Source organism: Cnephaeus nilssonii (genome assembly GCF_951640355.1).
Source record: "Cnephaeus nilssonii genome assembly, chromosome: 14".
NCBI lineage: Eukaryota > Metazoa > Chordata > Mammalia > Chiroptera > Vespertilionidae > Cnephaeus > Cnephaeus nilssonii.
In genome coordinates this window covers 71,799,849-71,820,770 of record NC_137085.1, presented here as the reverse complement: position 1 = coordinate 71,820,770, position 20,922 = coordinate 71,799,849, and the positions used below count along the sequence as shown (strand labels likewise).

Here is a 20,922-nt window from a genome sequence, read left to right as displayed (position 1 = left end):
ATGGACAAATTTCAGTGAAACCTGGCCAGCTCAGATTAAGAACCATTTGCGGCTTTCTCTCCTGAAAACGACAGCCCAAACCAGAGGATCCCAACAGGTGGGCTCCACTCTGCTCAGCAGAGCAGCTTCCCGAGGCGCATGGCAGCACAGCTCCTCCAGTGCCCCACGAGGCTGCGGGCGTCTGCGGCCCTGGCACCCACGGCCTGGCCTGCAAGGGCCTGGGACTGCAGGCACCATGTCCTCGGAGGTCAGGGATCCGCTGGAGCCCGGCCCTCCCCTGGACCCCCACAGGACCCTGACATGCACACCCAGCCCCACACGGCGGGGATGCTTCCCGAGTCCCTCGGCTGGTGGCCCAGGACCAGTCAGACCCCCAGGCCCCTGGATGTCCGGACGGAGCCCTGTCCGTATCCACATGAGGCCACAGACACCAAGCAGGCACACCAGGCTGGGAACACGTGGCAGCACTCTTTGTGAAATACCAGACGGCCCTCCCGGCAAGAGTCCAGCCCAGCCCCGGGCACAGACAGGGAGGCCGGGCCGGGAGCTGAGGAGCTTGGGTGGCCGCCCGCAGGCAGTGCTCCGCCTGCCCCAGGGTCTGGCTGCCCGGCTGCGTGAGGGCAGCCCCGTTCCCCTCCTGGTGTCCCTGAGGCCCCCCCCCCCCCCCCCCCCCACACACACACACAACGGCCCAGAGCTGTCGGCCACGGTGCCGGGACGTACCTTTGAAAGCCTCCAGCAGGTGCTTTCCCATGTACCAGCAGGCAGTTTCAAAGTTGGGAAACTGAGTCAGGCTGCCCAGTTTCAACCTTCTTTCCACTTCATATGCTCTGGAAGCCACAGCAAAGAACTATTCAATGCACTGAGCCCTGAGCAGGCGACACTACACAACGATGGGCCCATGCCACACTGAGGCCATGCCTGGCCAGGCCTCCCTGCTGGCCCTGGGTGGTGAGGTGAACCAGGGGATCACTTTGGGGTGAGTGCCCAGTGCCCAGTGCCCATGGGCCGTGGCTTCTAGACCTCTGGGTCAGTGCCTGTGGAGAAGGCAGCTCGGCCTTTCAATTCACTTCAAACCCACCATGGGCCACGGAGGCTCTCCAGACACGAGGCACCTCAAGGGCCCATCTTTTCCTTCCTCCCACGATCATGGAGGCCCAGCCACTCAGGGGAGGTGGCATCACACTGATGGTGGGGACCCTGCCTGGTGGAGCCCCGAGGCAGGTATGGCCCTACCTCATCTGCATCTCCACACTCAGGCTGTGGAGGAAATGTCCCGCGAAGGCCAGGCAGTCCACGGGCGTGAGTGTGGCATAAATCCAGCCTGGGGGAGACAGATGTGGCTAGCCCTTCACGGCGTTCTCACGCCAGGCTCTCGGTGGCTGCCGGGCCTGTCTGGCCGGCATGGGCTCAGTGCCCCTGCCCACCTGATACCCATGGAAGGAGCTCTGGCCTGGCCTCGTATACTGAGTGGGTGGGCCCTCCAGGAAGGAGACTGTCCGAGCTGGCCCAGTCTGCTCAATCCAGCCCTGAACAGTACAGATGGGGAAACTCAGGCCTGGGAGCGGAGGGGACGTGTTCAGACCACCCAGGGTCAGGCTACCCATCACTCCCGACCCCTACACGCAGGGGCAGAAGGAGACAACGCAGGGCTGCCACCTCTCCGTGGAGAGCTGGGGTTCTCCCTACATCATCCTCAGAGATGCAGCCTGGGCCAGACTTGGGGAAACATCTGGTTGTGGGGAGCCAGGTGTGTGTGTGTGGTGGGGGGAGAACCTAGATCAAGAAAGGCACAGGGACAGATAAGTCAACGGAAACAGGAGGTCTCATCAGAAAATGTGAGCATCAGCCGGCTACGTGGTGACACTAAGGACTTAACCATTCATTTTTAAGGTGCAATGACAGTACTGTAATCATGTCACTTTCAAAAGGAAGCCTTTCAGAGATGGGGAAATATTTACGAGTGAAGCAATATGACACCTGTAAAGGGCACTTATTTGCTCACGTCCTGCTTCCTCTTGCTATGTTTGAAATGTCAAGATCAGCAAACACCTTAAACGGCATGGTCCAGCTCTTGGGGGCCCTGGCCCGGCTTCTGTGAGCACAGCCAGGCTGGGGGCTGCGAGGGCTCTTGGCCTGAGGTGACCCCAGAGGTGACTGCACAACGGGCCTGCCCCAGGACAAGGCAGCAGACACCCAGACGTGCCTCCCAGGGCAGACCCCAGTGGTGGGTATGTGGTACAGGGACAGAGCACTCACCAGAGGGGATGAAGAGCGTCTGGCCCTGCTTGAGGGTGCACTTGTAGCATTTGTCTACCTGGTCGGCAAAGAACATCTCACTGTGGTTTGAGGCCGACTGCCAGCGCTCATACAGGGAGATGTTGGCCGAAGCCGGCTTGATGAGATAGAAGATCTTCTCCCCCTGCCAACGAGAGGCCATTGACAGCTCGCCATGTGCTGTGAGCTCAGTGATCACAGAGCCTGCCGCAACCCCGGGATGCTGGGGCCTGGGCAGAGCCCTCCATGTCCTGGAGACACTGGGCACCTGGTGCTGGGTCCTGGCCCAGCCTACCCAGGCCACCATTCGGCAAACGCTGGAGCCACGTGTGCTTTAAGTTCAGAAGTCGGTGTGTTTGGAAGGTTCTAGGCATAGGAGTCCCCAACATGTTGGGCACCCTCGCCACCCCACATACCATAACTCTGCAGCAAGAGGGGCACCATGTGTGCCAAGGGGGCACAGAGCTGTGACCCCTGGTTTCCTGAATTACAGGGAAGCTCTACTTAGAGAGGCTGTGTCTCAGCTGGAGATGGGAGGTGGCCCCTGGCGCTGCAAGGCCTGGCCAGCCCCACCAGGAGACACAGAGCCGCGCCCTCTCGGGGCAGACAGACTGAGGGACACACAGGAAGGGACCTGCTCAGTCTGCAGGGACCCGGGCGGAGGAGCTGAACCCAAAGCTCAGGGTCTCCTTTGTTGCTTATTTCCACATCTTCCTTTTCCCCTAGCTTCTCTATCTGCCCCCAGCCAGGGGCCCCCAGCCCCCCTGCCACTCAAACGCACCTAAAGCCCAACTCCTTTGGGGGGGCAGTGGAACAAGCGCCCTGTTCCCTCTTTCAGGAACTCTTCCCAGCACTGCTCTCCCTTCCCTGGATAAGAGTGGCCACTGAACACTCAGTCACCACTCCCCTGGGCCTCTGACTGCCTCACGAGTCCCAGTCTTTAGAAAAAGGCAACACAGGCCTGTTGCTTTGGTCTTGAGATGCCCCTGCTCCCCACACCTCCAGCAGCAGAAACATCTTGTCCCTCGTCCTTCCCAGGGATTCGTGCTCGTGAAGACCGTGGACAGTCCTGCAGACCCACATTGACCTGGTCACGGGCGGGGTGAGCCCCCAAGGCTCACCTTGAGCACGTGGTACCAAGCAGAGGCGCCCCCGGAGTCGATGTGGAAGTCGGTGTAGCTGTCCTTCACACAGATCAGGCAGTACTTAGTCACCTTGGGCTTGGCCAGCAACGCGTCATCGGGCCAGTAGTTCTCTACCCAGGACAGTTTCTTCACAATATCAGGCGGCTCCACGAAGCTGGACATTCTGGGGGCAGGGACAGGAAGAGGGGTCAGCGGTGGTGGGAAGTGTCACCACGTTTGCTATGCCCTGGACGAGGAGGGAAAGGGGCCCTGAGACATGTCCCACACACATTTCTCACTTCCGGCTACACAGCCGCGTTCCCATCTTACAGATGCGCAGACTGAGGCTCACAGAAGGCAGAACGAGCCCAGCCAGTAGGTGCGGCTGTGGCAAGTGTCTAACACTAGTCTCCCGGCCCACAGATGGGTGTGCAGAAGGCCGGAGGGCCATCCACCCTGAAGACAGGCTCGTCCTGGAGACCCAGAACGGGAGGTTTCCTGGGTTGGTCCACCCCGTGCTGGCATGATGGGCTGAGAGTAAGTATCCTCCTTCATGCCCAGCCCAGGCGCCTCCTGGCCTCGCCTGGATAACAGCCACCCATCTCCAGTGCTGACACCAGGAGCCCGGATCCCTCTGCACATCGGTCACTATCAGACCGGCCAGCTTACTTCCAGGGAATGTGCAGACCGGTGAAGGCAGCTTTGGTATCAATTACACGTCCCTGTTTTGGATAAAATGCATTAAGAATGCCCGGCTCAGCGGCCCCTGTGCAGTGACACCTCAGCTGCCACAGGGCCATCTCCTTGCTCTTGCTGCCTCGGGCAGGATGGAATCCGCACATCTCTGCATGGAAGGCCATGCCGCCGTACAAGACTATCACAGGTCAGAGGTCAGGCCGCCCTGAGCTCAGTGGCCTCAGTCACTGGCCCTCCTCTTTAAATTAAATCTCTGGCTTTTTCCAAACTAGAATCCCTCCCCCATGTCCCATAAGAGCCCTCTTCGCCCACCTCTGCCCGTGCCCACCTCCCGGTCTGTCCACAGTCCAGGAGCAGCACTGCCACAAGAGAGGGGCCCTGCCCCACCAGCCTGGGGCGCTCATAACCCTCCATACACCACATACTATAGTGGGGCCACTGCCTCCTCCCCACATGGCCCCAAATGTCCTTCTTTTCTTGCTGTTGGCTCCTCAGGTACAAAACCTGCCGCCAATGCCAGTGGCTCTTCAAAGCCCTTCAGAAACCCATGGAGAGAAGGGGAGGTGACACAAGGATGCCTTGAATGCAGCCCCAGACAGCCCATGGTTTGCCCCCCGCCCCCGATTTCAGCCCCAGAAGACATCATTGAGGACAGATTGCACTGATGAAACAGAGGCCATACCTCCTCCCTCTTGAATGGTGTGGAACTTAGTCCCAGGGCACTCAATAGGTCTGGCGCCAAGACCATGAACAACCTGGTTTGAAGTGTACATGTCCCCCACCCTCACTCACTGTCCTTGGACAGGACCAGAGGACACCAGAAGCACCATACATTTTTCTGCCAACAAAGCAGTGGCCATGAGAGGCCCAAGGGGAAACCCCAGGCCTAGCTCCATCCCCCAAATCATCCCAGTGCCACTCTGTGAAGATCTCTCCATCCAGAAAGGCCCATCAAGTTGATGGCAACATGAGTGTGAGCTCTGATACCAAAGCAACCCACTCCTCGGAACTCAGTCTTGGAGAACATCCTTCTTGTACACACACACAGATAAGACACCATTTCCTCCAGATACGGTAACCCATCGTATTTCCCTTTTTGCCTTTGCTGTCAGGAAGCTCAAATTAAACCCACCGTCCAATTATGTTATTTCATTATGGCTCCTGGTAGTTCTGTATTTTATTTCTCAATGTGGTTTTTGATAACTCTTATTTTTTCCTACCTGACTTTTTGCACCGGGGCTATTTTGTTCTTTTGTGGGCTTTCTATAATTAGCAAGGTGGGCATAATACAAAAATAAAACTGTTCTTAAAATAAACCATCATCAACTCGCACCTTGTGGGGAGAGAGTGTACTGGGTCTTTCCCAAGGGCCAGCTGGAGAGCAGTGGGTACGGGACAAAGGGGGCAAGAGGTGCACAGCGTGGGTGGGCACAGCCAAGCAGGTGGTCCTGAGAGAACAGGGTCATAAAAACACAGGGCTGAGCCAGAAGCCGACCAACCTCTGAAAACAGGATCCCGGAACTAGGTGGGCGCAGACAGCCATGACACCTTGTGTAGGGACCTCGTCCCTGAGAACAGCAGCAGGCAGGGCAGGGCCCCAACACGGGGGTGGGTGGGCAGGCAGGAGCAGAGCAACTGCTAAGGCATGATTCCATTGTGCTAAAGGTGCTAATTAAAGTGTGTGAGCAAGTGTGTAATAAGCATGTGTGCATATGTCAGTGTGGCACAGGGGCGGGTAGGATAATGTCCACCTGGGTGTGGGTGTGAGAGCAACTGCATAAGTGTGTTGGTGTCTCAGTATGCGTGCACGCACGTGTGTGTGCGCGCGCTAGGAGTGTGTTGTTCTGGAGGGAAGTACTGTTACCAATGGTTCTCTCTGGGGAGCAGGGTGGGCAGATCAGAGGAGGAGCTGGCATCTCATTCTTTATTTTCTATTTGAATGGTTCACAATGAATACCTTTCATACTTTAGAAGAGAAACACAAAAGAATGCTATGTGTGGAATTCTACACTCCCTGAGACCTGCCCCGGGTGTCCCGCCCTAGAGCAGGAGGGCCCCGCCCCAGGCCCCGCCCACCCGCTCACCTGGTGTCTGAGAACTCGAGGCTGGTGAGGCTGAGGACCCGCCTGCGGCTGGTGCTGTAGTAATAGTCCACAAACTCCTTCAGTTTCATCTTGCAGTCCTTCTGCTTGGTGACATCTGTCACGTCCACGCTCCGCTCTGGGCCTGGGGAGGCAGGGGAGGAGGGTGGGTACCCCAGGGGTAAATGGCCTGGCCACCCATGAGGTCGGGCCAGGACAAGGCCACTAAGGGGAGGGCTGCATGCTGAGGCTCTGATCTCTACTGCCCAACCCTTCTACCCTGCCCTGCCCACTGCCCCCCGCTGTTAGGAGGACCCCATGGTGCTGCAGGGTGGCAGAGTCACCAGCCTCAGCTAAGGTGGCCAGATCAGCAATTAAAAATATAGGACTCAGGTAAATTTGAACTTGAGATAAGTAGTAAAGACACTTTCAGTATATATCCCAAATAAAGCATGGCACACACTTATATTTTAAACATTAAAAAATCAAAAAAACTTCTGTGTTTCTAGGGTACCAACTAATTATTCTGAAAATTGATAAATAGATGGAAAACATTTATCCCACGTTTCCTATGGTTGATGAGGGAAAGTGCAGGTAAAAATCATTGATGGCCGAAACCGGTTTGGCTCAATGGATAGAGCGTCGGTCTGCGGACTGAAAGGTCCCAGGTTCGATTCCGGTTAAGGGCATGTACATTGGCTGTGGGCACATCCCTGGTAGGGGGTGTGCAGGAGGCAGCTGGTCAATGATTCTCGCTCATCGATGTTTCTAGCTCTCTATCCCTCTCCCTTCCTCTCTGTAAAAAATCAATAAAATATATTTTTTTAAAAAAATCATTGATGATGAAAAGAAAAGTTCAGCACAACCGAGCCACCATTGAGAGAAATTCTTTGTACGAGACTCACAATGAACAGAGGGAGAAAGGACAGGATTAGCCAATCCCGACTGTCCTCCACAGCTGCTCAGACCTCGAGCTGAGAGGCTGATGGAAGTGTCCGTGGACAGATGTGGCTGCACTGCCTGGATCACTGCCTAAAAGTGGGTGGCTGGGCACCGCAGGCCTCCGGCTGAAGGGTGCTGCCCACAACCTGAATGCAGACCTGAGCAAGCTTCTCACCACGCAGACCTGAGCAAGCAGGGACCCCCGGAGACAGAGGAACATGCTGCATGACACCACAGGGAGGCCACCGGCCAAATCCCCACGGTAGGATTTTCCTCAATTCCCACATGGGACATTTTCCAGCACCAACACCCCCATTCTTCCAACAAGAAGAATGGGAAGGGAGGGGCTGTTCTAAAAGTAAATGGACTTGAAGGGACATAAAAACCCAGTGCAGTGTGTGGTCTTGTTTGGATTCTCACTCAAACAGCCAAACATAAAAGGGTGATCTGGAGGCAGCAGGAGAGAGCTGCAGTGGGTCTGAAGTGACATGAAGGAATTGTCATTTGTGTTCTAGAGTGCAAGAATAGAATTGTGATGGTATTTTTTAAAAATACGGTCTGTTAGAACTGTGCACGGGAGCTGTCATGGGTGACATAATTGATGTACCAGAGTTTCGCTTCAAAATACTTGGGGGAAGGGGGAAGTAGAAGAGACAGAAAAACAGTTGAAAGTCGGTGGTTTTTGTGGTCAGTACTGGGCACATGGGGGCTCTTGTTGACTCCTCTCATTTTTTGTGGGTAAAAGTTCCATAATAAAACAAGAGGGGAAAGAAAGACATTTACAGTAAAAGCCTAAGACCATCTCCCCCTGCAGCAGAGTGGTGGTGCAGGGGGCAGGGCCTAGGCAGACCAAGCCTGGGGCCTGGAGGACAGAGCCGTGTAGCTCATTCATGGGAAGAGCCTAGAAAACAACGCGCTCTTGGGAGGCATCCACCACATGCTGGCTGTTCTTCCAGGTGCTCTTACAGGCCCAGACAGTGGCATCGCCAGGCTGCAGGAGTGAGCCCCTCCCTCTGCCACAAGCTGGCCAGCCCTGGGGACCCCAGCTCCAGAGAGGGGTGTGATCTCTGGTTTGAAGACAGGCGATCCCATTTAGTCTCCATGCCAACCCCCACTGCAGGCTTTGCAGATGCAGAGGGTTAAGCTCTGGGCAATGGAGCAACTCCTCTGCAGTCCCAGTGCCTACGCCCTCACCTGTCCAGCATGTGGCCAGTGCCGGCCTGGGTATTTCCATTTCAGGGAATCTTTTCTCTTCCCCCACTGGCCACGCAGGCATCCCTGTGAACATGCCAAGCCCTGGCACCCACAAGAGGCTCAGAGCCAGGGCTGTGTTGCGGTCAATGCCAGGTGTGTGCGGGCCTCTCCATGCCAGCTGCCTCACGGACAATGCCTCCGCACACACGGGCACTTCCCTCCACCCAGAGGTGTCCTGCCTGAGGGTGTCTACAGTGCTAGGAACTGCCGGGGGACATGAAACTAATTGCAGACGGCATCAGCTGGATCCCAGAGGGACCCAGGAGCGAGGGTCATGGGTCATGGGAAGGTTCGTCCTGGGGCAAGTGAGTGAGGCAGCCACCAGGAGAAGCTGAGAACAAAGCACAGCCTCAGGATAAGTGTCCCGTCCTGACCGAGCCCCCCTGGCATGACTGCCATTAGAACCCAGCAGTAATAGAACTGGCAGCTGGTAGAATCAAGGAGTCTCCAAGACAGACCCCACTTTGCAGCTGGAGTAAGTGAGCAGGGAAGGGGCCAGGGTCACATGCCACTTAGGTGGGACATGTGGTCTAATTCTCAAAGCTCCCAGAACAGAGAACAGAGACCCTGAGTCACACTCATTCACATGGTACAGGGACACAACCAGGGCTCCAGGCAGGCAGGCCCAGGTGCCCACAGCCACATGAATGGGGGTGGGGGGAACTTACCCACGTAGTTCTCGACATCGCTGACATAGAAGGTGGGGGCCGGGACTGCTAGGCCCAGCCCGTCTTTCTTGGGGACAAGAATGGGCTCCGTGAAGCCATGCTCCTCCATGTAGCCCAGTGTGAGCTGGCTGCCTGGCACGCGGGCCACGACATCTTCTGCACTGTGGGAAAGTGCAGGTCAGAGGTCACATCAGACCAGGTCCCAGCCTCTCTGCACCCTGACAGGCCTGGACAGGGCCTTAGGGCTGGAGACATAAGGCCCGCACTACTGCCACCCTACTGCCACCCGTCTCCCATAGCCCCAAGTAGAGAACTCCCACAGAACCATGCCCGGGGTCACAGGGCAGCCACAGCAGGGTCCTACATACTCATCAGAGATGGAAACCTCAAGGTCTGGGAGGCCTGGCCAGGGGTGAGGTGAGTGGTGAGTGGGGGGTGGGGACACATCACACCCATCCCTCCTACCAATGCCGAGATCCTCCCCTACCTCCCTGCCCCAAGCCCCTTAATGGGTGAGCAGACCTTGCACAGGGTGAGTCTGGGGTCTGAGGATACAGCAGATGGAGACAAAGCCCTTCTCAATGATAAAGTGACACACAGGTTCCACACGTTCCCTATCAAAATACCAGCTGACATCTTTGCAGAAATTGACAAGATAAACTTGGAATGTTGAATGAAAATGCAAGGTACCCAGATGACCAAAATAGTCTTTAAAATGAACAACAAAATTGGAAGACACTTCTCAACTTCAAAATTCACTACAATGCTATAGTATTCAAGACTGTGTGGTACAGTCATAGGAAGAATCCAAAAATAAACCCAAATATCTATGGTCAACTGTTTTTCATTAAGGTTCCAAGACAATTCAATAGAGAAAAAATAGTAATTTCGATAAATTGTGCATGGGAGAACTGGATATCCACATGCAAAAGAATAAAGTTGGACTCCTACCCCATAACATATACAAAAGTTAACTCAAAATGAGTCAAAGACTTAAACATAAAAGCTAAAACCATAAAATTTTTAGAAGAAAACATAGGCATAAATCTTTATGACCTTGAACTTAGCACTGATTTCTTAGATTAGACACCAAAAGCACAAACAACAAAAGAAAAAATAGATAAATTAGACTTCATCAAAATTATAAATTTTTGTGCTTCAAAGGAACACTATCAAGAAAGTGGAAAGACAACCCATAGGATGAGAGAAAGTATTTGATAAGTGACGAGTATCGAGAATACGTAAAGGACGCTTACAACGCAACAATAAAGACAATACAACTAATGGGAGGGGTTAAAATGACATGGAACCAGACTTCTGGTTTCAAGCCTCACATGTGAAGAGCCTAGAAGTTGTCGTTCCTGTTCTCACAAGAAAAAAAGGTGAACAAAGTGAAAACCAAAGACTTTTCTTATATTCATCAGATAATTGAGGTTACAGGGGAAACAGTCACCCCAAAATCTGGAGAGACAGGCAAGTACAGAAAATCACAGCCAAGATAACCTTACCTGAAGCAGAAGCAGAGGCAGTAACTGGTAGGTGAACAGTACTTAAATGGTAATTTTTTGACAAAGTGTGGAACTTGAGGGCGGACTAGCTTAATAGTTAAAAACTCATAGGGGCCAGTCTCAGAGAAGACCCACACTTTCATGGATTTTACCTCCAGAAATTCTACCAGGCTCTCATAATGAAGATCCGCTCCTGTTTCAGGCAGAGGGAGGGGAAAGTAACCACGTTTAAATACACTCAGAGTGCTCTCCACAATGAAGTTTGCCTCCAGGAGAACTTACTTGACCAGACCCTTATCTGAGGGAGCAGGACAAGGGGCCTCACAGCCTCCCGCCTCCAGGAAGTAGAGAAAAAGAAAAGGCCGAGAAATACTTCTGAAGGGCCCAGAGCCTCAGGCCCACTGAAACACTGAACTCCAATCATTAAGTTACAGAACACGCCCCCTCCCAAACTTTACCACCACGTAACAGGATAATAACAGTTAAGTATAGTTGAGAGAGCTGAAAGATACAGGCTATTTAAGAAGGAGTTCTTAAGGAAACCCAAAGGAAACAAAACAGGAAATAAAGGCACAAGGAAATAGAAGAAAGTGATGCCTCTGACACCCACAACTACAGCTAACACTGACCCAGCTCCTAGTCAGGTCTATATAAAACCTCACACTACATGCCTAATTACCTCAGTTCCTATCACTCAGCTTTCAACAAAATATTACAGGGCATAATAAAAGGCAAGAAAACCCACAGTCTGAAGAGACAAATCAAGAATCAGAACAAGACTAAGACAAAGCACAGTATTTGGAATTACCAGATAGGAAAGTTAAAATAATTATGATTAATATGTTAGGAGCACCAACAGAAAAAGTGGAGGATATGCAAGAACAGATGGTAATGGAAACTCTAAAAATCAAAAGGAAATGCTAGAAGAAAACAACCAGCAGAAATGAAGGAAGCATGCATCAATAGACTGGACACAGCTGCGGAAAGAATCCATAAGCTTGAAGTACGCCAAAAAAATTTCTCAACCTGAAAGGCAAAGAGATAAAAAATGGGGATACAGAATATCCCAGAAGTGTTGAATAATTACAAAAAGAGTAATATATGCATGGTGGGAATACCTAAAAAGAAAAGAAATAAATGTTTGAAATAATAATGGCTGAGGATTTTCCAAAATTAATGACAGACACATAACCACAGATCCAGAAAGCTCAGACAGAACCACCAAGCAGCATAAACTCTCTCTCTCTCTCTCACACAGAAGGAAGGAAGGAAGGAAGGAAGGAAGGAAGGAAGGAAGGAAGGAAGGAAGGAAGGAAGGAAGGAAGGAAGGAAGGAAGGAAAAAAGATAAAACTTCACTTAAGCAAGGTATATTCAAACTGCAGAAATCAAAGACAAAGAAAATATCTTGAAGATAGCCAGGTGAGAGAGATCAACTCCTGCATGACAGACTGAAGAGCTCGGCTGACCTGCACCCCAGTGAAATGGTGAAAACTGTTTTAAAAACTATTCAAAGCCTCTGGAATTGGTCCTAAGAGCAAATAGCAAAAGAAGAAACATCTATGCAAGAAAAATCTATGAAAGCTTGGTACAAGAATGATAAGATTATGTGATATTTGGCCCAAAACATGCCGTCCCTACACTTTCCCAGCTCAGTGAGGAGCAGGCTCCACTTCAGAAGGCTGCAGCCAAGGACACAGGAATGCTGAATGAAAACTCTCACAGTCCCAGGCTCTCTCCTTGAGCAGGATGTCAACCTTTCTTATCCCTCCCAGCTGCCTGTTGCTGAGGCTAAGTCCTGGGCAAAGGCTGCCAAATGGTGGGGGCTCCCTTCTTCCACCTCGCCCACACTTGTGGAACTGAGGCTCTGCCCGGAATGGGGCAACCTGAGAATACTGGGGTCCTGATCACCCTTACCTGGCCATTTCTACTCGGCTTCCTACTGGAGGTCCTGGCCAAAGAAAATAGGCAAGAAAAAAAGTAAAAGTAACCCAGACTGAAAAAGGAAGACGTAAAACTAACTATCTATCATCATATCAAAGATGATATGATCTTGTATATTTTAAAAAAACAACACAACACAACACAAGGAATCTACTAAAAAAATTAGAATGAATAAACTAGTTCATCAAGATTGCAGGATATAAGCTCAACATATAAAAATCAATTGTATTTCGGTATAGTAGCAATGAACAATCTGAAAGTAAAATTAAGAAAACACATTTACAAGTGTATTAAAAGAATAAATTATTTAGGAATAAATTTAACAAAGGAAGTACAAAATTATACTCTGAAAACTATAAAATATTGTTGAAAGTAATTTAAAAGATCTCAATAGATGGAAACATATCTCATATTCATGGGGTCAGAAAACCTAACATTGTTAAGATGGCAATACTCTGATTCTACTGGTCTATGGATTCAACACAATCCACATCAGAGTCTCAGATGACCTCTTTATAGAAACTGACAAGCTGATCCTAAAATTCATATGCAACTGCAAGAGACCCAAAATGACCACAACAATCTTGAAAAAGAAAAACAAAATTGGAGGACTCACATTTCTCAACTTCAACACTTACTGCAAAGCTACAGAGCTACAGCAATCAAGACAGCAGAAGACTGGACTAAGGATAAACAGACATCGGTGGGACAGAATGAAGTCTCCAGAAATAAGTGCATACATCTATGGCTGAGAGACTTTCGATAAGCGTGCCAAGACCACTGAATAGTGAAAGAATTGTCTTTTTCAACAAATAGTGCAGGGACAAATAGGTAGCTGCAAGCAAACAAGAAAAATGAAGTTGGATCCTTACCTCACACTATATGCAAAAAGTTAACTGAAAAATAAAGACCAAACTGTAAGACTTAAAACTATAAACTCTTAAAAGAAAACATAGGGATAAATCCTCATGACCTTGAATTTGGCAAAGGATTTTTAGATATGACAATAAAATCACAAAAACAAACAAACAAAGGAAAAGATAGAAAAATTAGACTTCACCAAAATGACCAAAGTTTGTGCTTCAAAGGACACCATCAAGAAAAATGAAAAGTCAACCCACAAGATAGAATAAAGTATTCGGAAATCACATGTCTGATAAAGGACTTGTATATAAATATAAGAACTCTTAGAACTCAATAATAAAGACAAAAATAATTTAAATGGGTAAAGGATCTGAACTAACATTTCTCCAAGGAAGATATACAAATGACCACAAAGCACATGAAAAGATGCTCAACATCAGTAGTGATTAGGGCAATGAAAATCAAAACCACAGCAAGAGAACACTTCTTACCTACAAGGATGATTATAATCAAAAGTCAGATAATAAAGTGCTGGTCAGGCCCTGGCTGGTGAAGCATCGTCCTGTATACCAGATGGTGAGGGGTTCGATTCCCAGTCAGGGGACATGCCCAGATTGTGGGTTTGGTCCCTGGTGGTTGGGGTTCATATGGGAGGCAAGTGATCAAAGTTTCTCTCTCACATCAATGTTCTTCTCTCTCTTTCCTTTCCTTTCCTTCTCTTCTCTCTCTCTCAAATCAATAAAAAACATGTCCTCGGGTGAGGATTAAAAAACATTTCATAAAAAGTGCTGGTGAGGACATAGAGAAACTGGAGCCCTCATACGCTGCTGATAGGAATGGAAAGTGGTGCAGCCATTATGGAAAACAGCCTGGAAGTTCCTCAAATAATTAAATATAGAGTTACTCCTAAAATATGAAAATATATGTCCACACAAAAACTTGTACAAGAATGATTATAACAACAACAAAAAAAGAATGGTTATAACAGAATTATTCACAGTACCCCCAAATCAGAAATAACTCAAATGTCTGTCAACTGCTAAATGAATAAACAAAATGTGGCCTGTCCATACACTGGAATATTATTCCGCCATAAAAAAGGAATGAAGTGCTGGTACATGCTATGACGTGGGTGAACCTTGTGGATATTATGCTGAGTGAAAGAGGACAGACACGGACGGCCACATATTGTATGATTCCACTCAGATGAAATGGTCACAGCCGGCAAATCCACAGAGGCAGAAGGCAGATCAGTGGTTGCTTGGGGCGGGGCGGGGGGAGCAGGGATGGGAGTGATAAAGTTACAGATTTCTTCTGGGTGATGAAATATTCTAAAATTGATTGACGGTGGTGCACATATCTGTGAACATACCCAAGATAACTGAACTGTACCCTTTAAATGGGTATGATATATGAATTATATCTCAATAAATGAAAAAAAAAAAAAAACAGAAAAGGGAAAAAGAAGCCAGAGGGAGAAAACTGCCTTGCCATAGAGAACCAAGGATAAGAACTGCACTGGATTCTCATTAGAAACCACACATGAAAAAGAGAATGGGGTGACAGAGAAGTGGGATTGCCTAACAACACCGTCGCCCAGGGTGAAGGCTGAGAAATGGCTCCGAGCAGGTCCTGTCACCAAGCCCCTTTCTCACAGAAGCCGTCCCCACAGCCCTGCCCCTGCCCCTGCCCGCTGCCCTCACACAGGCCGGGTGTGGAGGACAGGGAGGGCTACAAGAGCACTAGGAACACCAGGGACACCTACTGACCTGGGACCAGGACCTGCCACATCTGGAGAATGATCTTAGCTGGACACTCACCCACTCCTCTCCCCTAAGAATGCCCCTTGGGAGGGCACACCTGGTGGGGACATGGGTCTCTTGCCTCCCACACTGTGCCCGGAGGTTCTGAGAAAGAGAGAGGTCAGCCTGTGCCGGGGGCCTGGAGTTTCAGGGAACTATCCTCTGCCCTAGAGGCAGGCCCACAGCTCCTGAGTCCCTGTAGGGGGTGCGCGTTGGCCTGGAAGTGAGCAGGTGGCAGGGGATCTGACTGCCCACCTGGGAAAGGTCCGACTCCGTAACTCCTTGATGAAGAGCTGGCTGCCGTTCTGCACGGGTTTCACGTCAGGCGTCTGCCCCAGGCTGTGTTTGTGCCAGGTCCGCTTCTTCTTCACTGCAGGGGACACGGGGTGGGTCAGCACCCCGCACAGGCCCCCTCCCTGCATCCCCCTCGCCACGCCTCCAGAGACCAGCCACGAGGGCAGCCAAGGAATCTCGAATGCAGCCAGACTCAACACTCCTCAGGCAAAGTCCTCAGGGTCCCTGGGCCGGGCCCACCCAGCCTCCCACACCCCCATTACCCTGTGTCGTCACATGGTCAGGAGCTCTCACCATCCCCGGCCTCTGGTTCTACACCCACCCCGACTCCCATTTCATACCTCCCAACCCTGAAGCTCAGTTGATGGCACCCAGAAGCTGGGGCCTCCCAGGATCCCTCCCTACTCAGCACCCAGTTGTGAGAGGCATCTCCTGAGAAGGTCCCGCCAAGGTCGGCCTTCCGGACACCCCTCTCCCCCTGAACTTGTCTTCAAATAGCACAGACCCTGTCACCAGCCTGCTGGGACCTTCCTGTCTCTGCAGCCCACAGCTCACAGACAAGAGCAGGCCGGCCACCACCTGCTGTGCCCTCTCCAGCCCCGGGCTGTGCCCACCTCACACACTTCTGCACAGCCACCCCTGCCCACGTCACCCTACACACTCCCTCAGGCAGCTCTGTCCTTATGCATGCTCCCAGGGCACTAGTGCACACACCTTGGACTTTTTACACATGAGCGTGTGCACACACCCCTGCTGACTATGATACATTTGCACCATACATGTGCACTCACACATGCATACATGCACATGCATGCACACACACCGTACTGGACTGTGAGTGCTTAGGAAGGGAAGTGACTTCCTTGTGGCCCTCGCCCTGGTTCAGGGCAGTCACAGGTAACTCGGTGAGTGAGGAGGACCTGCTCCTTAGAACTGCTGGGCGGGAGGGGGTCTGAGAAAGGTTGACCCTCAGAAGAAATGAGACTGGATATGATGGGAGGGTCCTCGGGGTGCCTGTCCCTCCCAGAGGAGGATGGGGAGGGCGCTGCAGGGGTGAGCCTCTGTGAGGCAGTGTGGCCCCAGGGCAGCCCCACCTCAGGGGAGAGATCGAGGCTGCAGCCAGGCCAAGGTCTCCCCCAGGACGGTGTGCAGAGCACAGGATGCACGCTGCCTGGCACTGAGTGCCTCATCCTGGGAGGCCACATGGGAAACTGAGTCTTGGGGGCGGGGGTGGGGCCCGGGGCCAAGTGACAGAGGTGCAGTGGACAGGAGGAGAAAGAAGCAGCACCTCCATGTGTCCCTGAAGCTGGGCCTGAGAAGCAGGTGCTGACTGGCCAGTCCTGGACCACCTGGCCTTCTAGACCCTCACTCAGGACCAGCAGCTCACCACCTCACGGGGAGACTGCCCGCTGAGGCTGTGGCTGGAGCAGGTGGGCTGGGACAACACGACCTAGTTCTGCCAGGCTCCCCTGAGGCTGAGAGTCCTCCTACCTGTGGCACCCCAGCACCCCTCTCTGGCAATGCACACCCTGGAGACAGCTGCTGAGTGGGGCACCTGGAGTGTGGGGGCCGCACCCCACCTCGTTGGGCATGACAGGATCCTCAGAGAGGATCAAAGTGAGAAGTCAGTGAGTGAAGGAACCTCTTAAGCAGTCACAGAGCTAAAGAGACAAAGCGGGGTCAGAGCCCCTTTGAGGATATGCCACCTGCTTTCCATGAGCCTTCGTGTCAACTGTCAGTGGGGACCCCTTGCTGGGTTCCCATGGGGACCACTGGGCCCTGCACCAAATCTACCTGTGGGCTCTCCCTCCTCACCGTGGCACGCCTGCTGCAAAGCCCACTCAGGGAAGGGAAGGACAGGCCTGGCCTAAGAGGGCCTGCAGCGCAGCCCACAGGTTTGGGGGCTCCCCTGGAAACACAGTGACATAAAGGGGCATCTTGTCCCCAAGGGGCCTTGCTGTGGAAGCTGTGACTGAGTTGATGTGGCAAACACCAACTGGTGTGTCACTGACAGGCTCCAGACACAGCACGGACTCAGTTCAAATGAAGAGTGACCGCCGATCTGGAGTGCATGCTAGTGGAAGGTGCTAGAACCTTTGTCCCTGATAGCATATGGCCACCAATAACAGCAAACAGGAAAAGCATACATGCATATTTGCATAAACATGCAAATACTCATGCACACACATTCACTCATACACATGCGCATATACATGCACACACATACACATACCCTCCATATACACATGTACAACCAGGGAGGGGCTGCTGAGTCCCACCAGGCTAGCTGTCCCAGCATGCCCAGGGGGTGGCTGGCTGTAAGTGCCAGGAAAGGGCGCCTGCCCTTGACTTCCAGTGGCAATAACAGGCAGCTGGGGACCACCCGGCCTCTGCCCAAACCCAGGAGCACTGGCATAGGGGCTAGGTGAGGCAGGCACGATATAGCTCCAGCAGCAGGCAAGCTGATCCTCAGCAAAGGGTGCTGCTGGGGACACTCAGGGGCACTGGAGAAATTGCACTGTTGTGCACACCAACACCCACTTCGAACCTGCTATAGCCCAACCCCAGCGCTCCCAATTCATGCAATAGTTCGCAAACCACACAGAGATGGCCCCACCCTCCCTGAGCCCCCTAAGACTGTGCCTCCCCAGGACACTGGGCTCTGTTGGGGGGTCAGTAGGGGCTTCTGATCCAGCCCTGCTTTGTCCCTGGCTCCATTCCCATGATCATGTGGTACACCCCTCCTGCCCCGAGTCCCCACCCTGTTCATCTTTCCTAGGCCCTGAGCCTTCCCAGTGGCTCCAGAGGTGCCAGAAATGCCACCAGTTAGCCCATGGAATGGTAGTCACTTCCTGTATCGGCTGAAAAGCAGTGGCGAGACAAAGGATGAGGTAATTGGAGCAGACACCAGTGCTGCCAAGTCCTCAGGGTACGAGGGGAGGTTAGAAATGGCAAACTCCTGCTTCAGGACAGCAGGGCTGTGACCTGCCACCAGCCAAGGCCAGTGTCCAGCCTGCACCTTCTGTGAGCAGCCCGACCCAGGCTGGAAACCAGAGGCCACATTAACATCCCATGCCATCTGTCTCATTTCCAGGCCGGCCCTCCAGTGGTCCCTACAGACCATAGCATCTCATTCCCCAGAGAGGTTAGCCTTGGGACTTGCCCTTCAGCCATGACAGGGGCACACTGGAGTCACCTTGGATGAGCCTGCACCCTGGGGAGCCCCCAAAGGAACTGCCACACCCGAAGGGACGGGAGGAAGGCAGGGATAAAACCGTTGGGATAGGCAAACAGCAGGCAGTTTGGGAAAGGAAATCACCTAAGATTCCCTGAAGGGGTGGAGAAGGGAAGTAGAGCAGATCCCCATGATGCAAATTTCCAAGACCCCAGCAAGGTGGAGGTCAGCTGGGCAGGGCTGGGCTGCACAACCCCTTGGACAGACCTGCATCATGTCCCTGTCTCAGACGAGGTTGGCCCCTGCAGGTGCTGGAGTCTGTACCCCCTGCTGAGGCCTTTGAGAGCAGATGGAGTCTCTGCACAGCAGCTGTGAGTGCAGGAGCCGATCAGGAGGGGCTGCAATGGGCTTGGCAAGGCTGTACGGGTGGGAAAAGGAGGCCAGAGGTGGTCCCCAAGCACCAGGGTGTGGACACCCAGAGCGTTTTACCCCAGCAAGCCAGGTCAGGAGTCCATCAGATCCTGGTGAGGCGCATGGTGCTGTACTTACAAGTAGACTTCCCATGGGTTTTCTCGCAGTTTGGGCAGTGGTATATGTCGATGTCTGGGGCCTCCTCCTCTTCTACTCCAACACAGCTGAAATGCAGGAAACAGATATCACTGGCGGACAACAATTCCATGAACGCTTCCCTGCAAAGCTCCCAGGCAACTCTTGCTCACCACTTGGGAGGGTCCAGGGCAGTGTGTGCACAGATGGGACAGGCTGCTGTGGGGACAAGTCAGGGGTCAAGGAGGAGGGGAGGAGGGGCAAGGAAAGCCTCCCCAATGCATGACCAGGATAGGGGAGGGACCAGGTGGGCCAGCAGGCCTCCCTCCATGAAAGCTGTCCCTGCCCTGTCACCACAGAGCTCAGGGAGGCGAAGGGGGTCACTTCACTGGGGCAGCTCAGAGCCATCGGCAAGGTCCCTCTGGACACCATGGGGGACCGCCATAAATCTCCCAGGGTGCAGCACTGGGACCACTGGATAGCAAAAGGATGAAGCTGAACTCCTATCTTACACCATATAAAAAAGTTAACTGAAAATGGATTAATCACCTAAATGCAAAAGCTAAAACTGTAATACTCTTAGAAGAAAACATAGAGGTAAATCTCCATAGCCGTGGATTTGGTCATGGGTTCCTAGATAGGATACTTTCAAAAGCACAAGCAACAACAACAAAAATAAACTGGATGTCATCGAAATTAAAAACTTGTGTGCATTAAAGGACACTATCAAGAAAATGAAAAGACAACACACAGAATGGGGGAAAATATTTTCAAATCATACATTTGGTAAGGGTCTACATTCAGAATATATAAAGAATTTATAACTCAACCACAAAACAACTAAAAAACAAGCAAAGGACTTGAATAGACATTTCCCCCAAAATGAGATACAAATGGCCAACAAGGTCACGAATAATTCAACATCCTTAGTCATCTGTATGCCTCTGACATGCAAACCAAAACCATGACATACCACCTCATGCCCACTAGGATGGCTACAATTTTAAAAAGAAAAAATGGGAAACTAACAAGTGTGGCAAGGATATGGAGAAGTTATAACCCTCTTACAAATGTAAAATGGTGTGGTTTCTATGGAAACTGTATGGTGGTTCCTCAAAAAAGTTAAAGATAGGATTACCATATGACCCAGCAATTCCTCTTCTAGGTATATACCCAAAAGAACTGAGACCGGTCTCAGATCCTTTTACACAAGCATTCACAGTAGCATTAGTCACAATAACCAAAAGATGGGAGCAACCCAAGTCCATTGACTGGTAAGTGGATAAACAAATTGTGGTGTATCTATACAATGGAGTATTATTCAACCTTAAAAAGGAGTAGAGGTCTCACACTTGCTACATGAAGAACCTCAAAAAAATTATGTTGAGTGAAAAAAAGCCAGACATAAAAGGCCACATATTGTAGGATCCCAATTATATGAAATACCCATATTGGACAGAAGACTGGCTGGTGGTACTGGGGGAAGAGGGTACAGGGGAAAAGGAAGTGATTGTTTAGTGGGATGAAATGTTTTGGAACCAGACAGAGAAGATGGTTGCATAACACTCTGAAATGCGCTGAAATGTTCACTTTAAATGGTTGATTCTGAGAGTGACACCGCCCTATCAGCACCAACCCAAACCCGTCATTGCTAATGCTGGCTGACTGCTCACTCTGCAGCGGGGGTGGTTACTGCAATACGGGGGTGACTACTGCTAGCCCTGTTGTACAATGGTGAAGCCGAGTCAC

General features: G+C 51.5%; 1 protein-coding gene across 1 annotated transcript in view; it reads right to left on the bottom strand.

Annotated features, from left to right (window-relative positions):
* The window catches only part of PHF2 (PHD finger protein 2), an 87,658-nt gene that overhangs the window by 20,391 nt on the left and 46,345 nt on the right, over positions 1-20,922 (bottom strand). The window contains exons 2-9 of the mRNA XM_079790696.1: positions 19,177-19,262; positions 15,414-15,528; positions 9,043-9,203; positions 6,182-6,323; positions 3,399-3,585; positions 2,260-2,422; positions 1,237-1,324; positions 724-830 (exon numbers count right to left, since the gene is read on the bottom strand). Coding sequence (XP_079646822.1) covers positions 724-830; positions 1,237-1,324; positions 2,260-2,422; positions 3,399-3,585; positions 6,182-6,323; positions 9,043-9,203; positions 15,414-15,528; positions 19,177-19,262 — 1,049 coding nt within the window. The remainder of the gene's footprint in view (positions 1-723; positions 831-1,236; positions 1,325-2,259; positions 2,423-3,398; positions 3,586-6,181; positions 6,324-9,042; positions 9,204-15,413; positions 15,529-19,176; positions 19,263-20,922) is intronic.